Source organism: Temnothorax curvispinosus, unplaced genomic scaffold (assembly GCF_003070985.1).
Source record: "Temnothorax curvispinosus isolate PA1 unplaced genomic scaffold, ASM307098v1 QBEX01015338.1, whole genome shotgun sequence".
NCBI classification, from domain to species: domain Eukaryota; kingdom Metazoa; phylum Arthropoda; class Insecta; order Hymenoptera; family Formicidae; genus Temnothorax; species Temnothorax curvispinosus.
Genome location: NW_020225118.1, coordinates 162971 through 180881, shown reverse-complemented (window position 1 = coordinate 180881; position 17911 = coordinate 162971). Strand labels below are relative to the sequence as shown.

At 45.9% G+C, this 17911-nt stretch overlaps 1 protein-coding gene across 3 annotated transcripts in view; it reads right to left on the bottom strand.

The window, feature by feature from the left end:
• The window catches only part of LOC112465558 (zinc finger protein 853), an 86999-nt gene that overhangs the window by 34133 nt on the left and 34955 nt on the right, over positions 1-17911 (bottom strand). For 2 of the 3 annotated variants that reach the window (XM_025033144.1, XM_025033146.1), the window contains exon 4: positions 1742-1935. In XM_025033144.1, coding sequence (XP_024888912.1) covers positions 1742-1935 — 194 coding nt within the window. The remainder of the gene's footprint in view (positions 1-1741; positions 1936-17911) is intronic. The other variant, XM_025033145.1, reaches the window with a different exon arrangement.

Here is a 17911-nt window from a genome sequence, read left to right as displayed (position 1 = left end):
TTTTAAGAGGAAGAAAAAAAATTGGTGGGCTTGTAAGGCGGGGGCCGTCGACATGATTTCACGGGTGATTTATCGGGGTCGTGCGGGGGACGGTAACGGGATAATCTGTAGGCTTTAGCCGTGGATTAGGTTTCAATTAGAGCGGCCCGATGAGCCGGGCGTTAAAAGAACGATATTTATTGCCGGGGCGTCCGACGTGTGAACGGATTAAGCTCGCGTAAGCCTGGACGCGCCGCACCTGATTCCGCGATTCGCGAAAATCGAACGTCTCGAAATATGACGATGATCTACATTTTGCATATTTTATTATCTAGTATTTAATTCCCGGCCTTCATGAATAAAATAATAAAATGTCATGTTTCACGGTTAAGGCAAACGCATTAGTAGAAATGTTGTTTTACGAATTGTTACGTAACGTAATCAGCATAAATTAGAAAAACTTGAACGTCTTTTCTCGCGGCGAAGAGAAAGGAGGAAGAGAAGAAGGAGATGAAGAAGAGGAACGAAAGAAAGGGATAAGAGCGCCTTACGTACAAGCCGACAGATGCCTTCCCACGTTTTTTCGTTGAGACATGTGCCCGGCGCGGAAGGCGAAAGGGTTGAGAAATTCAGTTGCCGGCTGGGTGGGGCGGCGGCGGCAAAAAACTGCCCCACGATACAAGATTCCGCCGGTAATCGCTGCGAGCCGCGATTCCACGCGAGCGAGGGGTGAATTCGATTAACGGGCACGGGGGTCATGGTCTTTTTCTCAGATCAGACCGTGTTTTTTTTTTATATAAACCTCTGTCCGTTTAATAACCGGTCGGTGTCACGCACCCTTGGCCACCGTGAAGTTCGTGCGCGTGTAAACAACGATTGTTCATTCACGGCGATTTGTATGAGAAAATCCTTCGGTCTATCGCTTGTAATGCAGCAACGTGTCAAAGAGCTTCTCGCCCGTCGTGACATCTTTGTTGGTCGGATTTCTGTCGAGGGCGTTAATTATTCGCCGTGATCGGTTTCTTCAAGTACTGTCCTGTCATCTCTGTTAGAGGATCGCTGTAATTTCTATGAATTCAAGCGACAATCTTTATTTGATTTTCTCAAATCGATTGATCGTGTAACGTCGATTCTGTGATGATAAGCGCCGTATGAGAATTCAGAGGCAAAAGCAAGCCCAAGCACCCCGCGAAGGATCCCAGAGGAATTATCCAAAGCTCCTCGATATATGGTTACTTTGATAGAATAAATATATGCTATCTACAAAAGGGAGAGACTAAGAATTGATGGCGCGATTATTTAGGTTGGGACGTGCTTGGATTTGAATTTTCTATTCGCAAAGCTTGATGTTTGCCGGTATGCACTTAAGCCCGACACGTCCGCCGCATCTCCAACGACGACGATGACGACGACTGTTTTAACTTGCTTGAGACTTGCATCGATTATATAGGGAGCTCTCGAAACGGAACAAAGGAAACGGCGGACAAAGAGCGTTTAAACGGGAATCTATCTGTACAAGTATCGAGGCAAGCGTGAACCCACCACCACCATATGCGTGCGTGTACGAATAACGAGAACGTGTCACGTGAGAAAGAGTTAATATAAGATTTCGGTCGTTAGAGGCGATTATAGCGAAAGTATATTTACGCGCGATCACACCGAAATCGATCCGATCCTTCTTCTTTTTTCATTTCCCCTTCGGTTAATTACCGGCACCGCGTATCAGCGAATTTGCGAGTTGGACGTCGGATTTGGTACATACATGACTGACCTTCGACGTGTGGGTACGGAGGCTGGACTCCGTGGCGAAACCCTTGCCGCAGATGTTGCAGTGGAACGGCCGGTTCTTCGCCCGCTCCACCTGAGCGTCGTGATTCCTCAGGTGTTGCTGCAAATTCGACAGTTGGATGAAGGCCCGCCCGCAGTCCGGTAAATGGCACTTGTACGGTCGTTCACCTGCGATCAGATACCGTAAGGCGTATTAGAATTTCGTGCGGCTGTGCACGAGCGTACGTAAATTGTGTTACGGTGGAACACGTAACGGCCCCATACACGCTCGATCGGGAAATTCGCACCGGTCATGCCACGTGATTTTCCTACACCTAGAGATCGTTCGAAATTCCAAATTTTATCTTCCATCGAAAGATGAATAAGTGTATGGGCATATCCATAAATCTTTCTACCATCAACTGTCGCGCATGACAATTTTTAATAATGAATGACAATATTTACTGCAAATTATTGAAAACTTTCAAGTTTTATTTTTAAAAATAAATTTTCATATTTCGATGGATTATCGTATTTGTATCTATTTATAGTAGTCACGGTGCTTTCCTATTATTCGTAATCATGCGTAAAGTATTCATGTTCCGTAAGCCGTTTATACCGTTTACTTTTGATTGGCGTGTAAGAGTAGGTATCATCCGTTTAACGTATCACACATTCAATATTAACTTTGTCCTCGCGGTCTGGCGCGACGAAGATTGATGAAGAGATTGAAACGTCATTAATGACTCGTTTGTCAGCTCGCCAAGTATGTCTCTCACTCCTCGGCTCGCTCTTAAAAGGTAGAAGCTATGTGGAAAAACGCGCTTAGGAAGTGAATTGGCTGGTCAGTGACTCTCGGCTTTTTTTCCCCGCCGCTTTTTTTACGGGCATGCAACAGGTTTCTACATCTACATCGAAGAGTAGGTGGGAAGAAAAATACCGCATTTTTCTCCGTACCACGGGCAGAAAGGCGCGGACAGCGCCGACTACTGCGCAAATTGGAGGTGGCTAACGCGTAAATATTTTCCATGCAAATGCGCGATGTTATTTATTGCACGGTCTCAGGAAAATTTCTGTTTGCTTCAAAATACGAATATTTAAGCGCCCCGCCCGTGTAATAATGATAAAATAACGTAGCCTCTCGATCGTTTAATCGCCTCGATCGATCAGCATTCGAGAGGCAGAATGCCTTCAGCTGCCGCTGCGTTTTTATTGCGTTTTTTTTTTCTCCTCTCCACGGCTCCGCCGTTCGAGTGGACTCGATTCTAATTCCCACAAGCGATTGGCTCAATTTAACTTTTATTAATATCGACATTCTTCCCCAATCCTTTTTACCCCGGGCACTTGTTCCTTCTGCTCTCTCGTTCTACCTCTTTACTTCTCTCTTTTTTCTCTCTCGCCTACCTCTTCCTCTTACTCTCAGTCGTTCCACAAGATTCATCTTTTATTCAATCGCGTGATTCATCGGAGAATTTCATCGTCTTCGATTTAATAAAAATAACTCTAGCGAGCAAAATTAGATTCTGCAATCTTTTATCGCGTGCTGGCATTTGAAACTTCCGAGCGCAAAAACAAAACGCGATTAAAGGTCAATCCAGACAAACCTGCATAGGTGCATAAGCATATGCATAAAGAAATGGATTGGTCTATTTCCTTATGCACATGTATATGGACCAATCAATTTTTTTATGCTTATGTTTATGCGCTATGCAAGTTTGTCTGGATAGACCTTTACGAAATGCATTTTTAAGCATACATTTTTTTTCGCTGCGAAAGATAATGAAAGCCTCCTTGTGTACGATAAACGATAAAAGTAGTAGGATTTTAGAATGATGGTATGGCACACTGTGCACTGGCAAGTCTGTTATTAAAGGAAGCGATTTCCTGGAGAAAACGAGCAAGCTGATCGTTCCTATTTACTTCCCACCTGAAATGAGTGTAGTGGAGGAAAGACACTTTTGTATAGGTGTTTTCACACGAGGTGGAAGGCGTGCTGCATTTGTGTTAACTTATTTATGATAAGAATCCACTTCCGCGTATAAGTACATTTTGTATTCATGCAAATTTTGTTCTATGCTTCGCTAGAATACACGATGCGAATAAATTAATGATCACTTATCATTCCCAAATAATTAATTAAAATATACGACTTGAAGCATTTGTGTATACATAAGAAACCGCTGGACTTCCGATGTCACCGATGTTACAAGCCGGTGTATTAATACGTTTTTAATTACCACAGGAAACATACGGTCTCGGCGGTCTCGGCTTTTTCACGAGTGACTAAGTCCTTTTTTTTACGTTACTCAGACATGTCGAAACAAAGTATTCTTTTACGTGGGGAAAATATTTAATTATGCAACAAGGATGGTCTTGTTCAAGAAGAAAAAAAAGAACGTTAGAAAAGGCGCTATTGGAATTTTTATGAAGGGACACTTGGTTTTTCCCTCCTCCGCCCGAGACCGTATGTTTTCTGTCGCGCTACAATTAAAAACGTATTAATATACCGGTTATAACAATAGCGGTATCGGGGGGAAGCCTAGTGGTTTCTTATTGTCGGCGCTTAATTGCGGGTTGAAACATTTATTTGTAGAATGATGAGCTCGCCCACGTGTACGCTCGCACATACGTAATATTCGTCTTTTTTGTGCGCTTGACGTTACCGGAAGCAGCGACGGTAGAAACAAACGTGCCGAGAAGGGTTACAAAGTGAGCACACCTCTCTCTTTCTCCCGTTCATAAAAGGGAAATAATGATATAGAACGCACGGCCGGTCATTCGTTTCCACGAAAACAGTCAGTTTTCCCGCACTATTATGCGATAAACGTTGCGCTGACGCCGAGCACGATAATAAAAAATAAAAAAAAATAAAAATAAAAGGACATTGCGGTAATACACATACATAGCATTGGTATTTCAAGCGTGCAATTGGCATTCATTTTTTTCTACCTCGTTTGTCATTTAATCGACCGTGTCATTAACTATAAAGGTGTTAATCCGTAAATGCTCAATAACATGTGATTTATACAATGATCTCTCGTTAATGAATTTTTGTTAATTATTAAGTTTCCGCTAATTTGCTAAATAAAAGCGACAACACGATTGATGATTAGTGACGTATTCCGAAAGATAGATGAGTCTTTCGGTATAGCTTCCGCGAGTCGGAAGCAACGCGTTTTTTAAAAATAATTAAATAATTCCTCATTTTAATATAATAGCTTGCCATCTTGTAATAATTCGCGTGGTCTCGCGCGGATCTACGAAGAGTTATGATTAAATTTAAAATCTCGCGTGCGAAACGAAAGGACAAGAGATGGAACAACGTGCGGGGAGAGGGAAGAGGGATCGCTCGAGGTTGCCTTGTCGAAGGGTCTAGCCCCAACTCTTTGAAACCCCCTTTGTCGACTGCAGGAATTACGAATTATAAAGAACTTTTGATGAATCGGTGCACTTCGGCAAGTATTCATTCCGACATTCGATATTGAACTTCTCTCTCAAATTTTATAAACCCTATCCTCATACGCAATGGAACAAAGACGTTACAATAATACTACATAACGGTTATTGATTACGAAAAGCTATAATTTTTTACTAATAAGAGTACAATACAAGTTACAATCTGAAAAACGATTAATCACACATTTTTTTCTTAATATCTCGCGCTTTAACATTTCGAAATATTGTCTGGCTTGGACAACCATAGGTAAAATATAATATTTGTTGCCACGTTGCATTTGGGCGAGCCATAAATTCTATCCGTCATTTCGGGGCCCGGACAATTTCAATTTTATTTCATTAAAAATCGTGATCATTGTTGCACGAACGAATTTATCGCGCCAGACATTCTACACGAATTTCAACATTTAATTTTGACGTACGGTTACTACCCTTGAGCTCACTCCCTCCCTTTCTCTCTATTCGCTCGGTTTGCCTGCCTCTCTTTTTTCTCTCTCTGCCAACACCCTCCAATCCTCTCTCGCTCTCTCTCTCCCTCTCCCTCTTTTCTCTCATACCGTCGCTCTACCTCTAGCGTTGGCGCAAATCATTTTCGGAATATCAAACACCTCTGACAGAACGTCCAATGATTTCCCACCCCGTTCGCCCTTTCGCCGCATAGCGACCCTTTGACGCCGGCCGCGCCTGCGACTCTTTTCGCGAGATCTCGCGCGTTCGTCGGCCGCCGCCGGCCGTTTACGACATTTCCAGTGCATTTTTTTCCGCGGCGCCGATACATCTCGCCGCACCACTCGTCAAAATCACCGGGCACGCGAAAGTAGGTAGAAAGCCCGACAAAAGCTCGCACGTGGTTGGACGTGTGAGCACGAAAGAGCCCGTGGAATCGCCACCTCCCTCCTTCCCACCTTTCCACCACCTCGGTCTGACCGCTGGTGTGTGCTGATCGTCCCGCACACCCGTGCGCCCCGGGTCTCGTACCGGGTGAATGTTATATGCCGGGTGGATAGCCACCCACCCCCTCGCGCTCGGCCACCCCCTTAGCAGCCCGCGGCCCGGCCCGGCCCGGCACGGCCCTACCGTTCTGCCGCGCGCGCGGCCCACTACACGTCCACGGCAGAAAATTAATGTCCCCTGCAATCCATGTATAATGCATTCGCATTTCGTTCAACGAACAAATGAACGCACCGCTAGAAAATTTACGTCCCATCTCGCTCACGACCGAGCGTCTTTTCTCTTGTTTCGACCTCTCCCTCTTTCTCCCCCCCCTCTCTCTCTCTTTCTCTCTCTCCCTGTTTGCTTCTCTCTCTCTCTCTCTCTCTCTCTCTCTCTTTCTCTCCCTCGTTTTCTTTCTATCTCTCTCCCGCATTCCAATCTCTCTATCTCTCTCCATTCATCCCTCGCACGGGAATTCGCGAGCGGAAACGCGCCGGCCCTGACCAACTCGCGGCCGCGCTCGCTCGTTCTCTCTTCCGGCCGCGCGTTTCCATCTCCCGCACCCCTCCTCTCTTCCTGTTCCCCGGTCCCCTCGTCCCGTACTCCCGGCGTCATCGAAATTCCGGCTGGAAATCATTAAATTGCACGCACTCACACGCACGTGCGTCGTTCGCACTGATGGCTGCTCTCCTGGCAAGCCCCCTTCACCTCGACCCTCCCGCTCTTTCGCTCTTGCGACCTTCTATGACACTCGTCGAACTATCCACACGAGTGATACCTCGAATTTTGGCGTGTACCCGGGTGAGGGGTGCCGATTTTGGCGAATACGCACTGTTTCCCGTGAAAAATTGACGATGACAGCGATGACGATGGTGCGCGAGAGGCAGAGAACGAATTTTCGCAATTATCGAGAGCGATGCAATATTTCGTACCACCCCCTATTCTCCAACATGTGAGACAAAAACGACCCGTTTGGCAGTATTGAAAAGTTGAGCAAAAACGTTAAAATAGAATAGATAAAGTTGCGAATAGAGATTCAATCGTAAAGAAATGATTGTAGATATCGATACTTGTAGAGATATCTTGAAGGTTCGGAGACCGTATCAAACTCGAATTATACGCCTAGTTACATTGTTATCAAGAATAGTGAATGAAACTATTTCACTTATCAGTGTATTTCAACTGATTTTCGTTTGATCAACGTATCTTTCGAAGTAGCACACTTTGCGTTAAGATATAGATATGACGTTCGAAGTTCGAACGATATTCTCTCTGCTCTCTGCTAAGCACTTTTTTATGTACATGCGTAATAAAATAGATACATAATTAAGCTTCAAAGAATATCGGATAATATATATAGATAACGTAGCAGAGTTCGCTTTATCTCTACGATTAAGTCAAAATAATGATTAATGATGACGATTCTAACAGTTATATTACATAAGAAAAACGCATAAGAGTTTAACACAAAAAACAATAATAAAATCAGGCGATTACGTGACGAGAGCGGTGTGCACTTTGTACTTTGCGTCTTTCGGGGCCACGTCGCGGCGTCGGTCGCGTTATTCAGGCGGGGATTAATGATATAAGATTCGTGCACGTTTAGGTGCAAAGTGGCCGTTAAAAAATTTAAGTTTCTCATGTACGGCGCGGATTGCATTAACCTTGGTTCGACGGGAAAGTATTTTCGGAAAAGGCGGTCTGTAGCCCGCCTCGGTTCGTTGCTATAATTAAAGCGCGCTTATCCGCGCTGCTCTTGCTAAAGCGAGAGTCGAAAAGCGATTAAACTTCAAATTTAGCCTAAAAGTACGACGGTAATGTGACAGCCTCCATTAATTTTCTTACATGTCCGGGAATCGTTGACGCTTTCCTCGAGTCGATGGAGGAAGCGGTTGTTCGCGAAGATATAAAAAGATTTCCGTTTTGCGACAAAGACGATCGTCGGATGTACGAGGTATGATTCGGGATCTCTATCACGTGTATATTAAATTAGTTGCGCAAATTTGTCAATTCGTGCTAGTAAACGTCACTCGGGCGAGTTCGCGCCGCAACAAAAATAGAGAATTAATTATTTAGACGAGTTATGGGCGCGCCGCGTTTATTGGTCTACATTAATTACGGTTTCGCTAGCCCGGCTAGTGCGAGACCCGAACAATTGAGTCGTTGTGTTTTGATAATTATTCCCGTGACAGTCATTAATAATCAAGCGTGCTATATAGTCGTATAATTAACTGCTATACCGGAACCGCCTTCTGTTCCCCCCCGACAGCACCTCCGATATTCCTGAACAAATTCTTTCATTTTTGGAAAACTCCGACGAGATGTGTTGTGCCCATTTTCAAGAGATTTAGCTACAGTGCGCGATCAAAGACTAGAAATCCAAATATTGAGAGAAGTAAAGATTATTATTATATTAATTAAAAGTTTATCGAATGAAAGAGAGAGATGTCGAGAAGTTTTACAAGTTTATCGCATAAAAGATATATTAGGAAAGAGAGCAGGAACTCCCTATCAATTATATTCTGAAAATAAGCTGCTAACTTCACAGAGGTGTTAAAATGCGGTAAGCGGTTAAATGACTGTTTCAGCCCTTTGATGTTAATTCGTTTGCCGAAAACTGTCACCGAGAGGTGTGTCCGTTCCGTGGGAAATTGGCGCGTGGGGTGGTCAGCGTCGGACAGATGAAATTACTTTCCGCGAGAATCATTATCGGGAGGTGCCATCAGATTTATCGAAAGAAGAGCGCGGGAGCATTATCGTGGACGCGCCTGGAAATTTATAGGGTCCGGAATTACCATGAAACCGGCGTTAGTGCCACGTTCGGCATAGCGTATATTGCGCTAGGAGAACACGTTACCGGGCACATAGAATTCGAATGAGAGCGAGAGAGTGTGTGAGAGAGAGAACTGGAGAGAACGAGAGCGAGAGAGGAAGAGGGAGAGTATGCATCCCTTTCCCGAGCAATGCAGCCGAGCGTTTCACGCATGCATGGAAATCATTAAAATAAAATGGCCGATAACAAATGACTGTTGCAAAGAGGGGAGCCCTCCCGGTTGGCGGCCATCTTGGTTCACGTGACCGTCATCCGGGCAACCACGGGCACGCCACGCCCCTTTAATGATTTCTACCCCCTGGCGAATGTGCTGTACGTACGTACGTGCGAAATTTCTCCCGTGTATGTGTGTGTGTTTGTTCAGGGATACGTTGGTGTGTGAGTATATCCCCCGCATACGCGGGGTACAGTCATCATCAGTAGTCTAGGCGAAATCACCCTGGTACAGCCTCTTCCAAACTCGCCGTCAGCGATTGTTCTCGAAAATGCATTTCGGGATTGAACGCCCGGTTTTACGTTATATTCGTTGAAGAAAGTGGCTGTGTGTACAGTACTCGTAGCATGATGAATTATGCACTTGAGAAGTGTACGATGATCCAGCTGGATTCGCGTTTCCAGTCAGTTTAATTAGTTGCCTGGTAGTAACGGCGTCGCGAAGCCGGCAAGAGTCCGCGGTGTCATGCGAGCATCATCAAACGAATTCGCAGACGCCGAGACCGGTAGTACGATTACGATTTCGGTTTAGATTTCGATGCGATGCACGAAAATTCGTGCGGCACTGCCATTTTTCCATATTCGTATCGTCCAAGGTTGAATTCAGCCGAGTCGTACGGCCGATACTGGCTTCCTGGTTTTTGTTGAATCGCGAAATAATCGTAGAGATCATTCTCGCGTGTCTGCCGGCGCTCGAAATAAGCGAAACCCGAAATAAGCGAGATTACACTGGGATTCAATTCCGTTTCTAGACAATGCCAGGGTAACGATACGCCTGGGATGACGTCGTCGGCGGTGCCGTTGCATTTTGCAACTTGTCGTCACCGCCGACGACGTCGTGCGGGCTCAGCGCCCGAAAGTTCAAGGTTCGCGTATACACACAGCCAGCCGAGTCGAAGTGAATTTTCGAGTCGATAGCAGGCGGGCGAGCAAGCTCGGAGAATCTAGTCTCGGCCCGGCGGCGGATACTCCGTTTGATGATGCGGGTAAGGCACGCGGGCAAGCGTTCGGGAATCGCGGCCGGGCACAGCAAAGGGCGGTAATAGTTGATCAATAATTCCGTAACTTGGTTAGGCGCGCGTTTATTTTGTCGAATGCGACCTATTCGCTCGGCCGAACGTCAGCCGGCGTATTAAGCGGCCATGAAAGTTTTATGAGGCAAAGATTACTGCCGAGTTTCCACTTTGTCCCACGTGTCTTTATTACGCTTCCGCCGCGCTTCATCCCCGCGTTCCATGGCATTGCAGCATTGGTTCCGTTGCGTTTTTCCCTCCCGGGAAACGAACTCTCTTTCGTAATGTCACTGAACGCCACGATCAGTTATCATTTGATGCCGCATGTAGATTGCGCGATTTACAAGGAATAAATCTGTAATTCTCTAAGCGAAATGCCGAAAATAGAATGAAAATGATTCAAGAGATTGCACATCGATCTCTCATTGTCTGATATTAATTACTACGTGTATATAGTATAGGTGACTAGAAAAATGTATTAAATTCATTATGAAGCCTCGAGGCAGCGAATTGATATAATCTGACGAATTTAATCCTCTCACGACGAAGAGGTCGTTATCGCGCGGATTCGAGTATTCGCGAGCAAGGTCGTTCAACGCTTGAAGCTGCACCACGATTCTTCCTACAACTACGATGATGCCAACGAACTTCCTGTTGTTGTCGGTTAGTCTGGTCGTGTGCGGGTGGAACATTATTCGGGCATATGGTAGTCCCTTCTCTCTCTCCATCTTTCTTTCGCTTTCTCTCCCACGCTCTTGCCCTCCTATCCTCTCGGAGCGGTTCACCTGCCTTGCCCGAAACTCTTTACCTCTTATTTTTTTATTTCCTTTTTTTTTTTGACCGATGCCTCCGCTTTTTCGGGCCATCCACGGGGAACATCGGGGTTACCGACCCGGTTGAGGCTCGTAACCCTTCCTCGTCGTTGTGGCACGCTTATCCACGCATCGAGGCCGATGAACCCTTTTTTTCTGCGATCGGTTACGACCCCGTAAATCGATCGGCCGACACGTGGAATAATCGGAACCGCGATACGGAAATGCGATGAGAGACCCTCTCCTTGATTTCGTCCGCGACTTCATTGCGAGTTCGGTGTGAAATTATATAGTTCTATTATTACACCGTCAGTCGCCGAGGTTATTGAGTTCAAGAATCAGCGTTCAACGAAAGAGATTCGTATCCTGTCGGTAGATTTAGGGGAACTCGAAGGTTAAGGTTGGAATTGAGAGATCGCCAGGTACCGCTTTCGCTTTTATACTTCCGCAGACAAAAAACTCATCGAGCAGAATACTTCGCCGACAACTTTTCCTCTTCGCCGTTGCCGCCGCGTGACGAGCTCTAATTTCGGGCCGGCCCGTAATTTTTCTCGCGGGCTCAGCCGAGCATAATTTATTCCCGATGCCTGATGAGACCTATTGTCGCCGAGACGATGTTGGCGCTTGCTCGCTCGCTCTCGGTGGCGAAGGGGGTTGAAAACGAGTCGAGTCGAGCGGGGAGGGCCCGCGGAAACGAGGGGTTGAAGTGGTCGCCGCGCTCCTAGTCAAGGAGAGAGGAAAAAAGGAGGACGAATTATATAAGACACCGGAAGAGGAGCACAACACGCGGCGCCTGGTTCCTCCATCCGCATCCGTCCGAGAATGGTTAACGATCGTTTCTGGATGCAGGACAAGATCATCGTCCCTTTCCCCTAACGACAATCTCTCGTCGCTTAACAGGCATTTCGTCGAGACATTTTTTTCCTTGTTTTTTTCTCTTTCTTTCTCTCTTTCTCGTCGTGGAGCGACGAACCTCGAGTCATTAGGCAGACCAGGGTAAAAAGGGGTAAAAATTAATGTCTCAGAACGAACGCTCGGCCTGTCGAGTGGCCGGAGCTAAGTCCTGATGGCCCTCGTGTCTTTACGATTTTTCATCGCGAGCCATTTGTTCGTAAGACCCTGTAGAAGGCTATACTCTCTCTCTCCACCCCAAGTTACCAGTTGAACGACCTTTGATTCCTCGATGAGATTGGTACAACTGAATTAATAACGAGCTACCATTCCGAACGGCTCTAATTATAGATAAAATTCGATTCGAAAGTGAAAAATTTGCCGAGATATAAGATCATCTTGTTTTCAGAACGCAAAACCTCGAATAGAACGGGAACGATAGAGTTGCGACGCGTTGTGAAATGAATGTTTGCGAGAAAGCGAGCTCAGTTGGGGCTTAAGCCCGCACATCGTCGAAATCGTCCACGCGCCTTCAAGCCTGTCGCACACGGCGAGTATGTTTCACGTGGGTATAGAGCGTGTGTAACGCGGACACGTATCGTACAGCGCACACAACGCCGAGCCCCGAAGTTTCCGACGTAAGACGGCGGAGATCCGCCGCGTTCTCGTATGCCGTATGGCGCGTTATACCTCCCACACATGCCGTGTAGAAAGTTTACTAGATGGAAATCTATATCTTATTTTACGGCCGGCCGTGCTCAATATTCTTGACCCGCCGGCCTCGAGAGCGGCCGATATAAATGGTCCGCGTAAATCTTTCCAGTCCGAGGCTTGGCATTGCCGAGCCGAGTAGCGGCGCCGATAAAGAGATGCATCTCTTCTTCGCGGAGATGGAAAATATTATCGACGCTGGTATTATAGTGAAACTTTGATGCGCCTTAACGGCTTTGGATTAATTATATTCCCAAGACAAGGAAGATACGTATAACAATAATGATATTTCGTATATTTCATTATTTAGATGAAATAGTTAATAGTATATCGTTGAAATTCAACAGATCTAACAGTCTTGTTTTATTCAACTCCTTTCGATATTGTGATAAATAAATCAGTCCTCCATAAAGACTAAATCTAAGTCGCATAAAGATCTCAGACGAAGTGATTAATATTACTAAGTTATTAATAATATCTCAGTAAGATACATCGTTAGTGCAATTATGCACAGATTCATGTTTTGCAGTCGTAATGTTTCCGCGATAATCGTGGTGCTGCATCAGCGGTATCTATTTGTTCCACTTAAAGATGCATTTTTATTCCGGACTGTCAGCGCGGACGGTTCTCATTTTGTACGGCTTTCATTTCTCTTTATTGGATTATTGGACGGCCGATGCGATAGCACGCGGGACGCGTCATCGGTAATCGGAGTAATTGCAGATGCAAAATAAATATACGTCGTCGCGCTGGCGGTGTGAATTACCTATCTCGTGTATGCGCGCGCGCTACTAATAACTATCGATAACGCGGATGAAAAGGAAAAAGAAAAAAAAGGATTAAAAGAGAGAAGCGTTAGCGCTCCGCCAGCATCGTGGCATTTGTCGGCTCGAAGTTATTGCATTCGAGGCTGAGGAGCATTAAGTATCCTTAACCCACTGACCGGTTCTCCGCGGCGCGTTAAAACATGATAGCGCTCACGGCGCGCCGCGTGCGCTCGAGGATCGTATCTGATTTTGCGCAAAAAGTCCGGCTTTCGTGCCAGATTAGAAAGTTAATCTACATTTCGTTAGGTGTAACACCGTTCACCGCGGCGCGGCGTGTAAGAGTAATTACACACGGCGCATATATCGCGAGACAAATACGACGGGAGGGCTGGGCTTGCAGCCGCCGAGTCCCCGTTTACGATACATGTTCGAAATTCGGCTCTCTGCTCAATCCCCTCGCGGCGCGGCGCAGCCATATGGCGACGCGACTTTTACGCTCCGAATAAAAATATCGCGGATATTGTTATTCACGGCGCTTATTGGTAACAAATAACATCCATTAGCGAGCACTTGGAGAGAAATTCAATTACGATAAATAAATAACCGCGAAATATTATTTCGGTGCATTCGACATCTATTTATATATACATTTTTCGAAAAGCGCTCTGCGTTAATGAAAATGACGAGATTTCGAAAACGAAGTTTCCTGTAGAATAATTAATCTGCGCCGGAAGAGGCCAACGCGGATATTTTATTTGTATTTCAAATATTCCTTTTGTTTCCACGACGTACTTATGTTTCGCCGTGGAGAGGGATTTTCGTCTCGCTAGGAGAATCTTGAAGGAGCGTCTCCGCTCGCGAAAGGGTTGCGAAAGTAAGTCAGTAAAGCAAGGGTGAACTTTCGGCCGAATTCAAAGATTAAAACGGCGGTGTCTCTTTAAGCGTCTTGCGAGAATCGCGTTTCTGCATCGTCTCGATTCACCGACAGTCTCGGGCGTCATTTTTAATTGCTACTTCCGAAAGTGCGAACGTTTATTCACAAAATGTGATCGTTAACGGGAAGAGAAACGGCGGCGTCGCGCTAAATAAACGATGAATTCACGAGAGCATGAAAACTAACGCGACCTTGCTTTTTATACTTGAACGAATACTTATTACTTCTAGCTGCATCTCGGACTATTCTATATCAGCTGCGAGCGATAAGATAGCCGCAGAAAAAATCACTCTCATGGCAACAATCTCAGGACGCGCTGCGGATTTGCGTGTTGCGGAAAAAGTGAACGCGCCTTGAAAAACGTCCGTGGAGAATATGTACAGCGATGAAATATAATAACTTCGTCTGCTCCGAGCTTCGCCGCGTATTTAAAAGCGTATCTCCCGCGTACGTATATATTTTACGATTTTGCTTCTTTAACTTTAATTAAATTATGAAACTGACACGTTTTGATACGGTAGTGCTAAAATACCAAGTATCCGATATTAAGGCACAATCCGATTATTAAATCAGCTCGTGCATTAAACGCGGGCTATTCCCGAGGAGCGTTAAATTCCGTCTAAAAGTATCTCGAGCTTCCTTTCTTCATAACTGAACTCTGCCGAGAACTCTCGAGAGTCACGTGATTTGTCCGGCTAGGCGAGCTCTCGCGGTTTCCCTTCCCATTAAATTTTAATTAACTGCGAGTGGGAAAAAACGAAGTAAGTGCACTATACCCCACAATATGCATACTATAGCCCACGTTTTGCCATCCCGCGTAATTAGTTTCATCGACCACTAAGGCCGTACAAGGTGTTGGACAAAAAGATAGGAGACTCGCCGAGTCTCCGTGAAAAAGGACTTAACCGTTGTTCCTCGTTTGAGAAGCAATTCGAGAACGTGGTACTTGTATATTCCGCAATCATTCCTTCGTATAATTAAAAGTGCTAAGAAAACAAAACAAAAAAAAAAACAGCGAAACGATATATAGCGTCGTAGTTTCGACTTTGCGAAGGCCAAACTCGACTCCGTTCAGAAAATTCGCAATTTCGCAAAATAAATTACCGTCGCGTTCGCATTTTTTAATTCTGTTTTTCGCAGAATTTTCTATCGTTACGATGCTGCGCAAAAATGTCAATTTACTGGCTATTAGTTCGCCATTCGGATCTGTCAACAGAACGTCGTGCAAACATTGCACCGAGATTCCTTATCTTGTATCACAAACAGCGCCGTGCGGTGACAATCGGCGCGCGGGCGGGCTCGCAATGAGTCGGAAAAATTGCCAAGGCGATTCGCGATCGTGTTCCCGTCGTCGTTTCGTCGCGGTCTAATCGATAACGGAAGCGATCCCGCAACAGCAGGGCTCGACAGGCGTATAAAAAAAGATTGACGGTCAGTCTATTCATTTGTCGAATCATTTCGTTCGATACGATCCAAGGTCGAGACAGGGAAAAAAAGCGTAGGCGTACGTATCATCCTCCCTCCATCCCCACGAGATAGAGACTCTATTCAAATTAACCCTCATGGAAAAAATGCGGAACCGCCGCGGAAGGGTTGGTAGAAAATTAGAATAGGCCGATGCGCGCGTCGATAGGCTATGCATATGCGCCGTGACTGTACGTTCATTTCTTCGACCACGGACCATACGGCGTTCCTCCCGGCTTAATCACTTTTCTTTTCTCCCCCCCCCCCCCCGAAGTCATATCTTTTCTCACCGAAGTTTAACCGATATTCTAACTCTAACGGATACGCACGGAACACATTCGATTGTAGCAAACGAGAAACGCGAAGCGGAACGATTTTTTTGGTTGTGGAATAAAAAACTACGAGGACTCTCTCTTTAAGCATCACGTATATAATTATTCAAATAATATTTTTCAGATAATATTTCCAAATGTAATAATTTTGTAAATAACATATTAGTTGTATCTCAGCGTGACGAAATTTTGTACGAAGCCAGTTATGCAAGGAGAAAGATCGCGAAGTTACGAACTTCAGTGTCTATCGATAATCGTGTCTTTTTAAGTCGCTATGGCGAAGCCGAAGTTGAGTGTGTTAATTACTAAATACGGACCGGTTACATCGCTCGCAAAATTGCATGAATGCATGAATTCTGGCGTACGAGTAATTTACGAGTACGCTGCGCTGAACGCGGGCTGATATTAGAACTAACGCTCGTTCTGTTAAAACATTCATAGCGAGGCTATAGGTCGGCTAGCTGATTAGCCTGCGATATTAATCAACGAAAATTAATCAACTTCCGGGTTTAGAATATTCTCGAAATGCGAAGATTTCGTCGATAATTTCACCGCGAGTCGGCGGAATGTGGCCGCTGAAAAAAGAATATATTTAGGCGAAAGCTCGTTGGGCAAAAGCTTTCGCGACTTTTCGTCTCCTCCGTCGTCATCTCGCTCGTAATTTTTATTTCTCGTGCTCAAAGCGTCGCCGTGCTGTTATTTAATCTTTCATTCCGCGCCATTTGTGATAAAGGGACCACCGGCGTCGCTCTTTTCCGCGGCGCTCTCGACCCCCAGAACCCCCTTGCGCCGCTTTCTCCTCGCTTTGATTTTTCTCGAGACGTCCGCCGAGAGGCATTCCGCCGCATGAATTCTTAACCGGCGAAATTAGCGAATTAAAAGTGCGAGAGGGACGGAAAAACGCGCGGACCCGGAACAGACTGCTGCCGGAAGGCTGAGGAAGCGAGGTGGCGGACGAAAGGAGGACTTGGGGTCTGGAATCCGGGAACGTTCGTCCTTTTCCTCGTTTTACCGCGGCACCTCGTAAATACGGATATGCAGGCTCGTTTCCAAACTGTTCCGCGTCCCAGAAGCCGGGGACACGGTGAGAAACGGAGGTCGAGGCAGAAAGCCTTAATTTTTATTCATGCGCCGACGAAACGGCAATTTTTCGCAGTATTAAGTAGGCTTTAAAATTGTCCGGTCAATTTCTTCGGTAGGACGTGCTCCTTTTTTCAAGCATCGCTATCACCGTCGGCGTCGCGGCGACGCCCTCACGGCGAGCTAGTCCCCTTTTTAACGCACTTGGCGGTCCTTCCGATGGACGCAAAATCGCGTGCTCCATTCCGCGGAAATCCTTTACAAATTACATCCAATGAGAATACGTAGTTGCGTAGTCGCTCGGGGGGAGAATGCCGATGTGTTATCGGTAACCATTACGCATCGACGTCTTTCATAGCGTCGATTACGCTCATAGACGGATCATTAGGTCATAGATGTTACCAAATGGACGCCCAGATTACGAGCTTTCGCAGCGTTTAACAATCGCATACCCGTAGTCCTTTGAGATTGTTCCGCGCCATTCTATCTGCACCGCTTTTCGAGCGGCGATTTTCGCAGCCAACACACGCGCCTAGTTAGCGGCTCCGGGAAAACCGATTAGTCCCTGGCGCGTAGGGCGGTCGATCATTAGATTTTGGCCGGGAAATTGAGTTTTGCCCGCTGCCGAAGGGATAATCTTTGGTAGCCTCTGGCCTGCTATGTGCATGGACTCTCTCTCTCTCCCTCTCTCCGTTTCTCTTTCTCTCTCCGGGTGCATCCCGATCG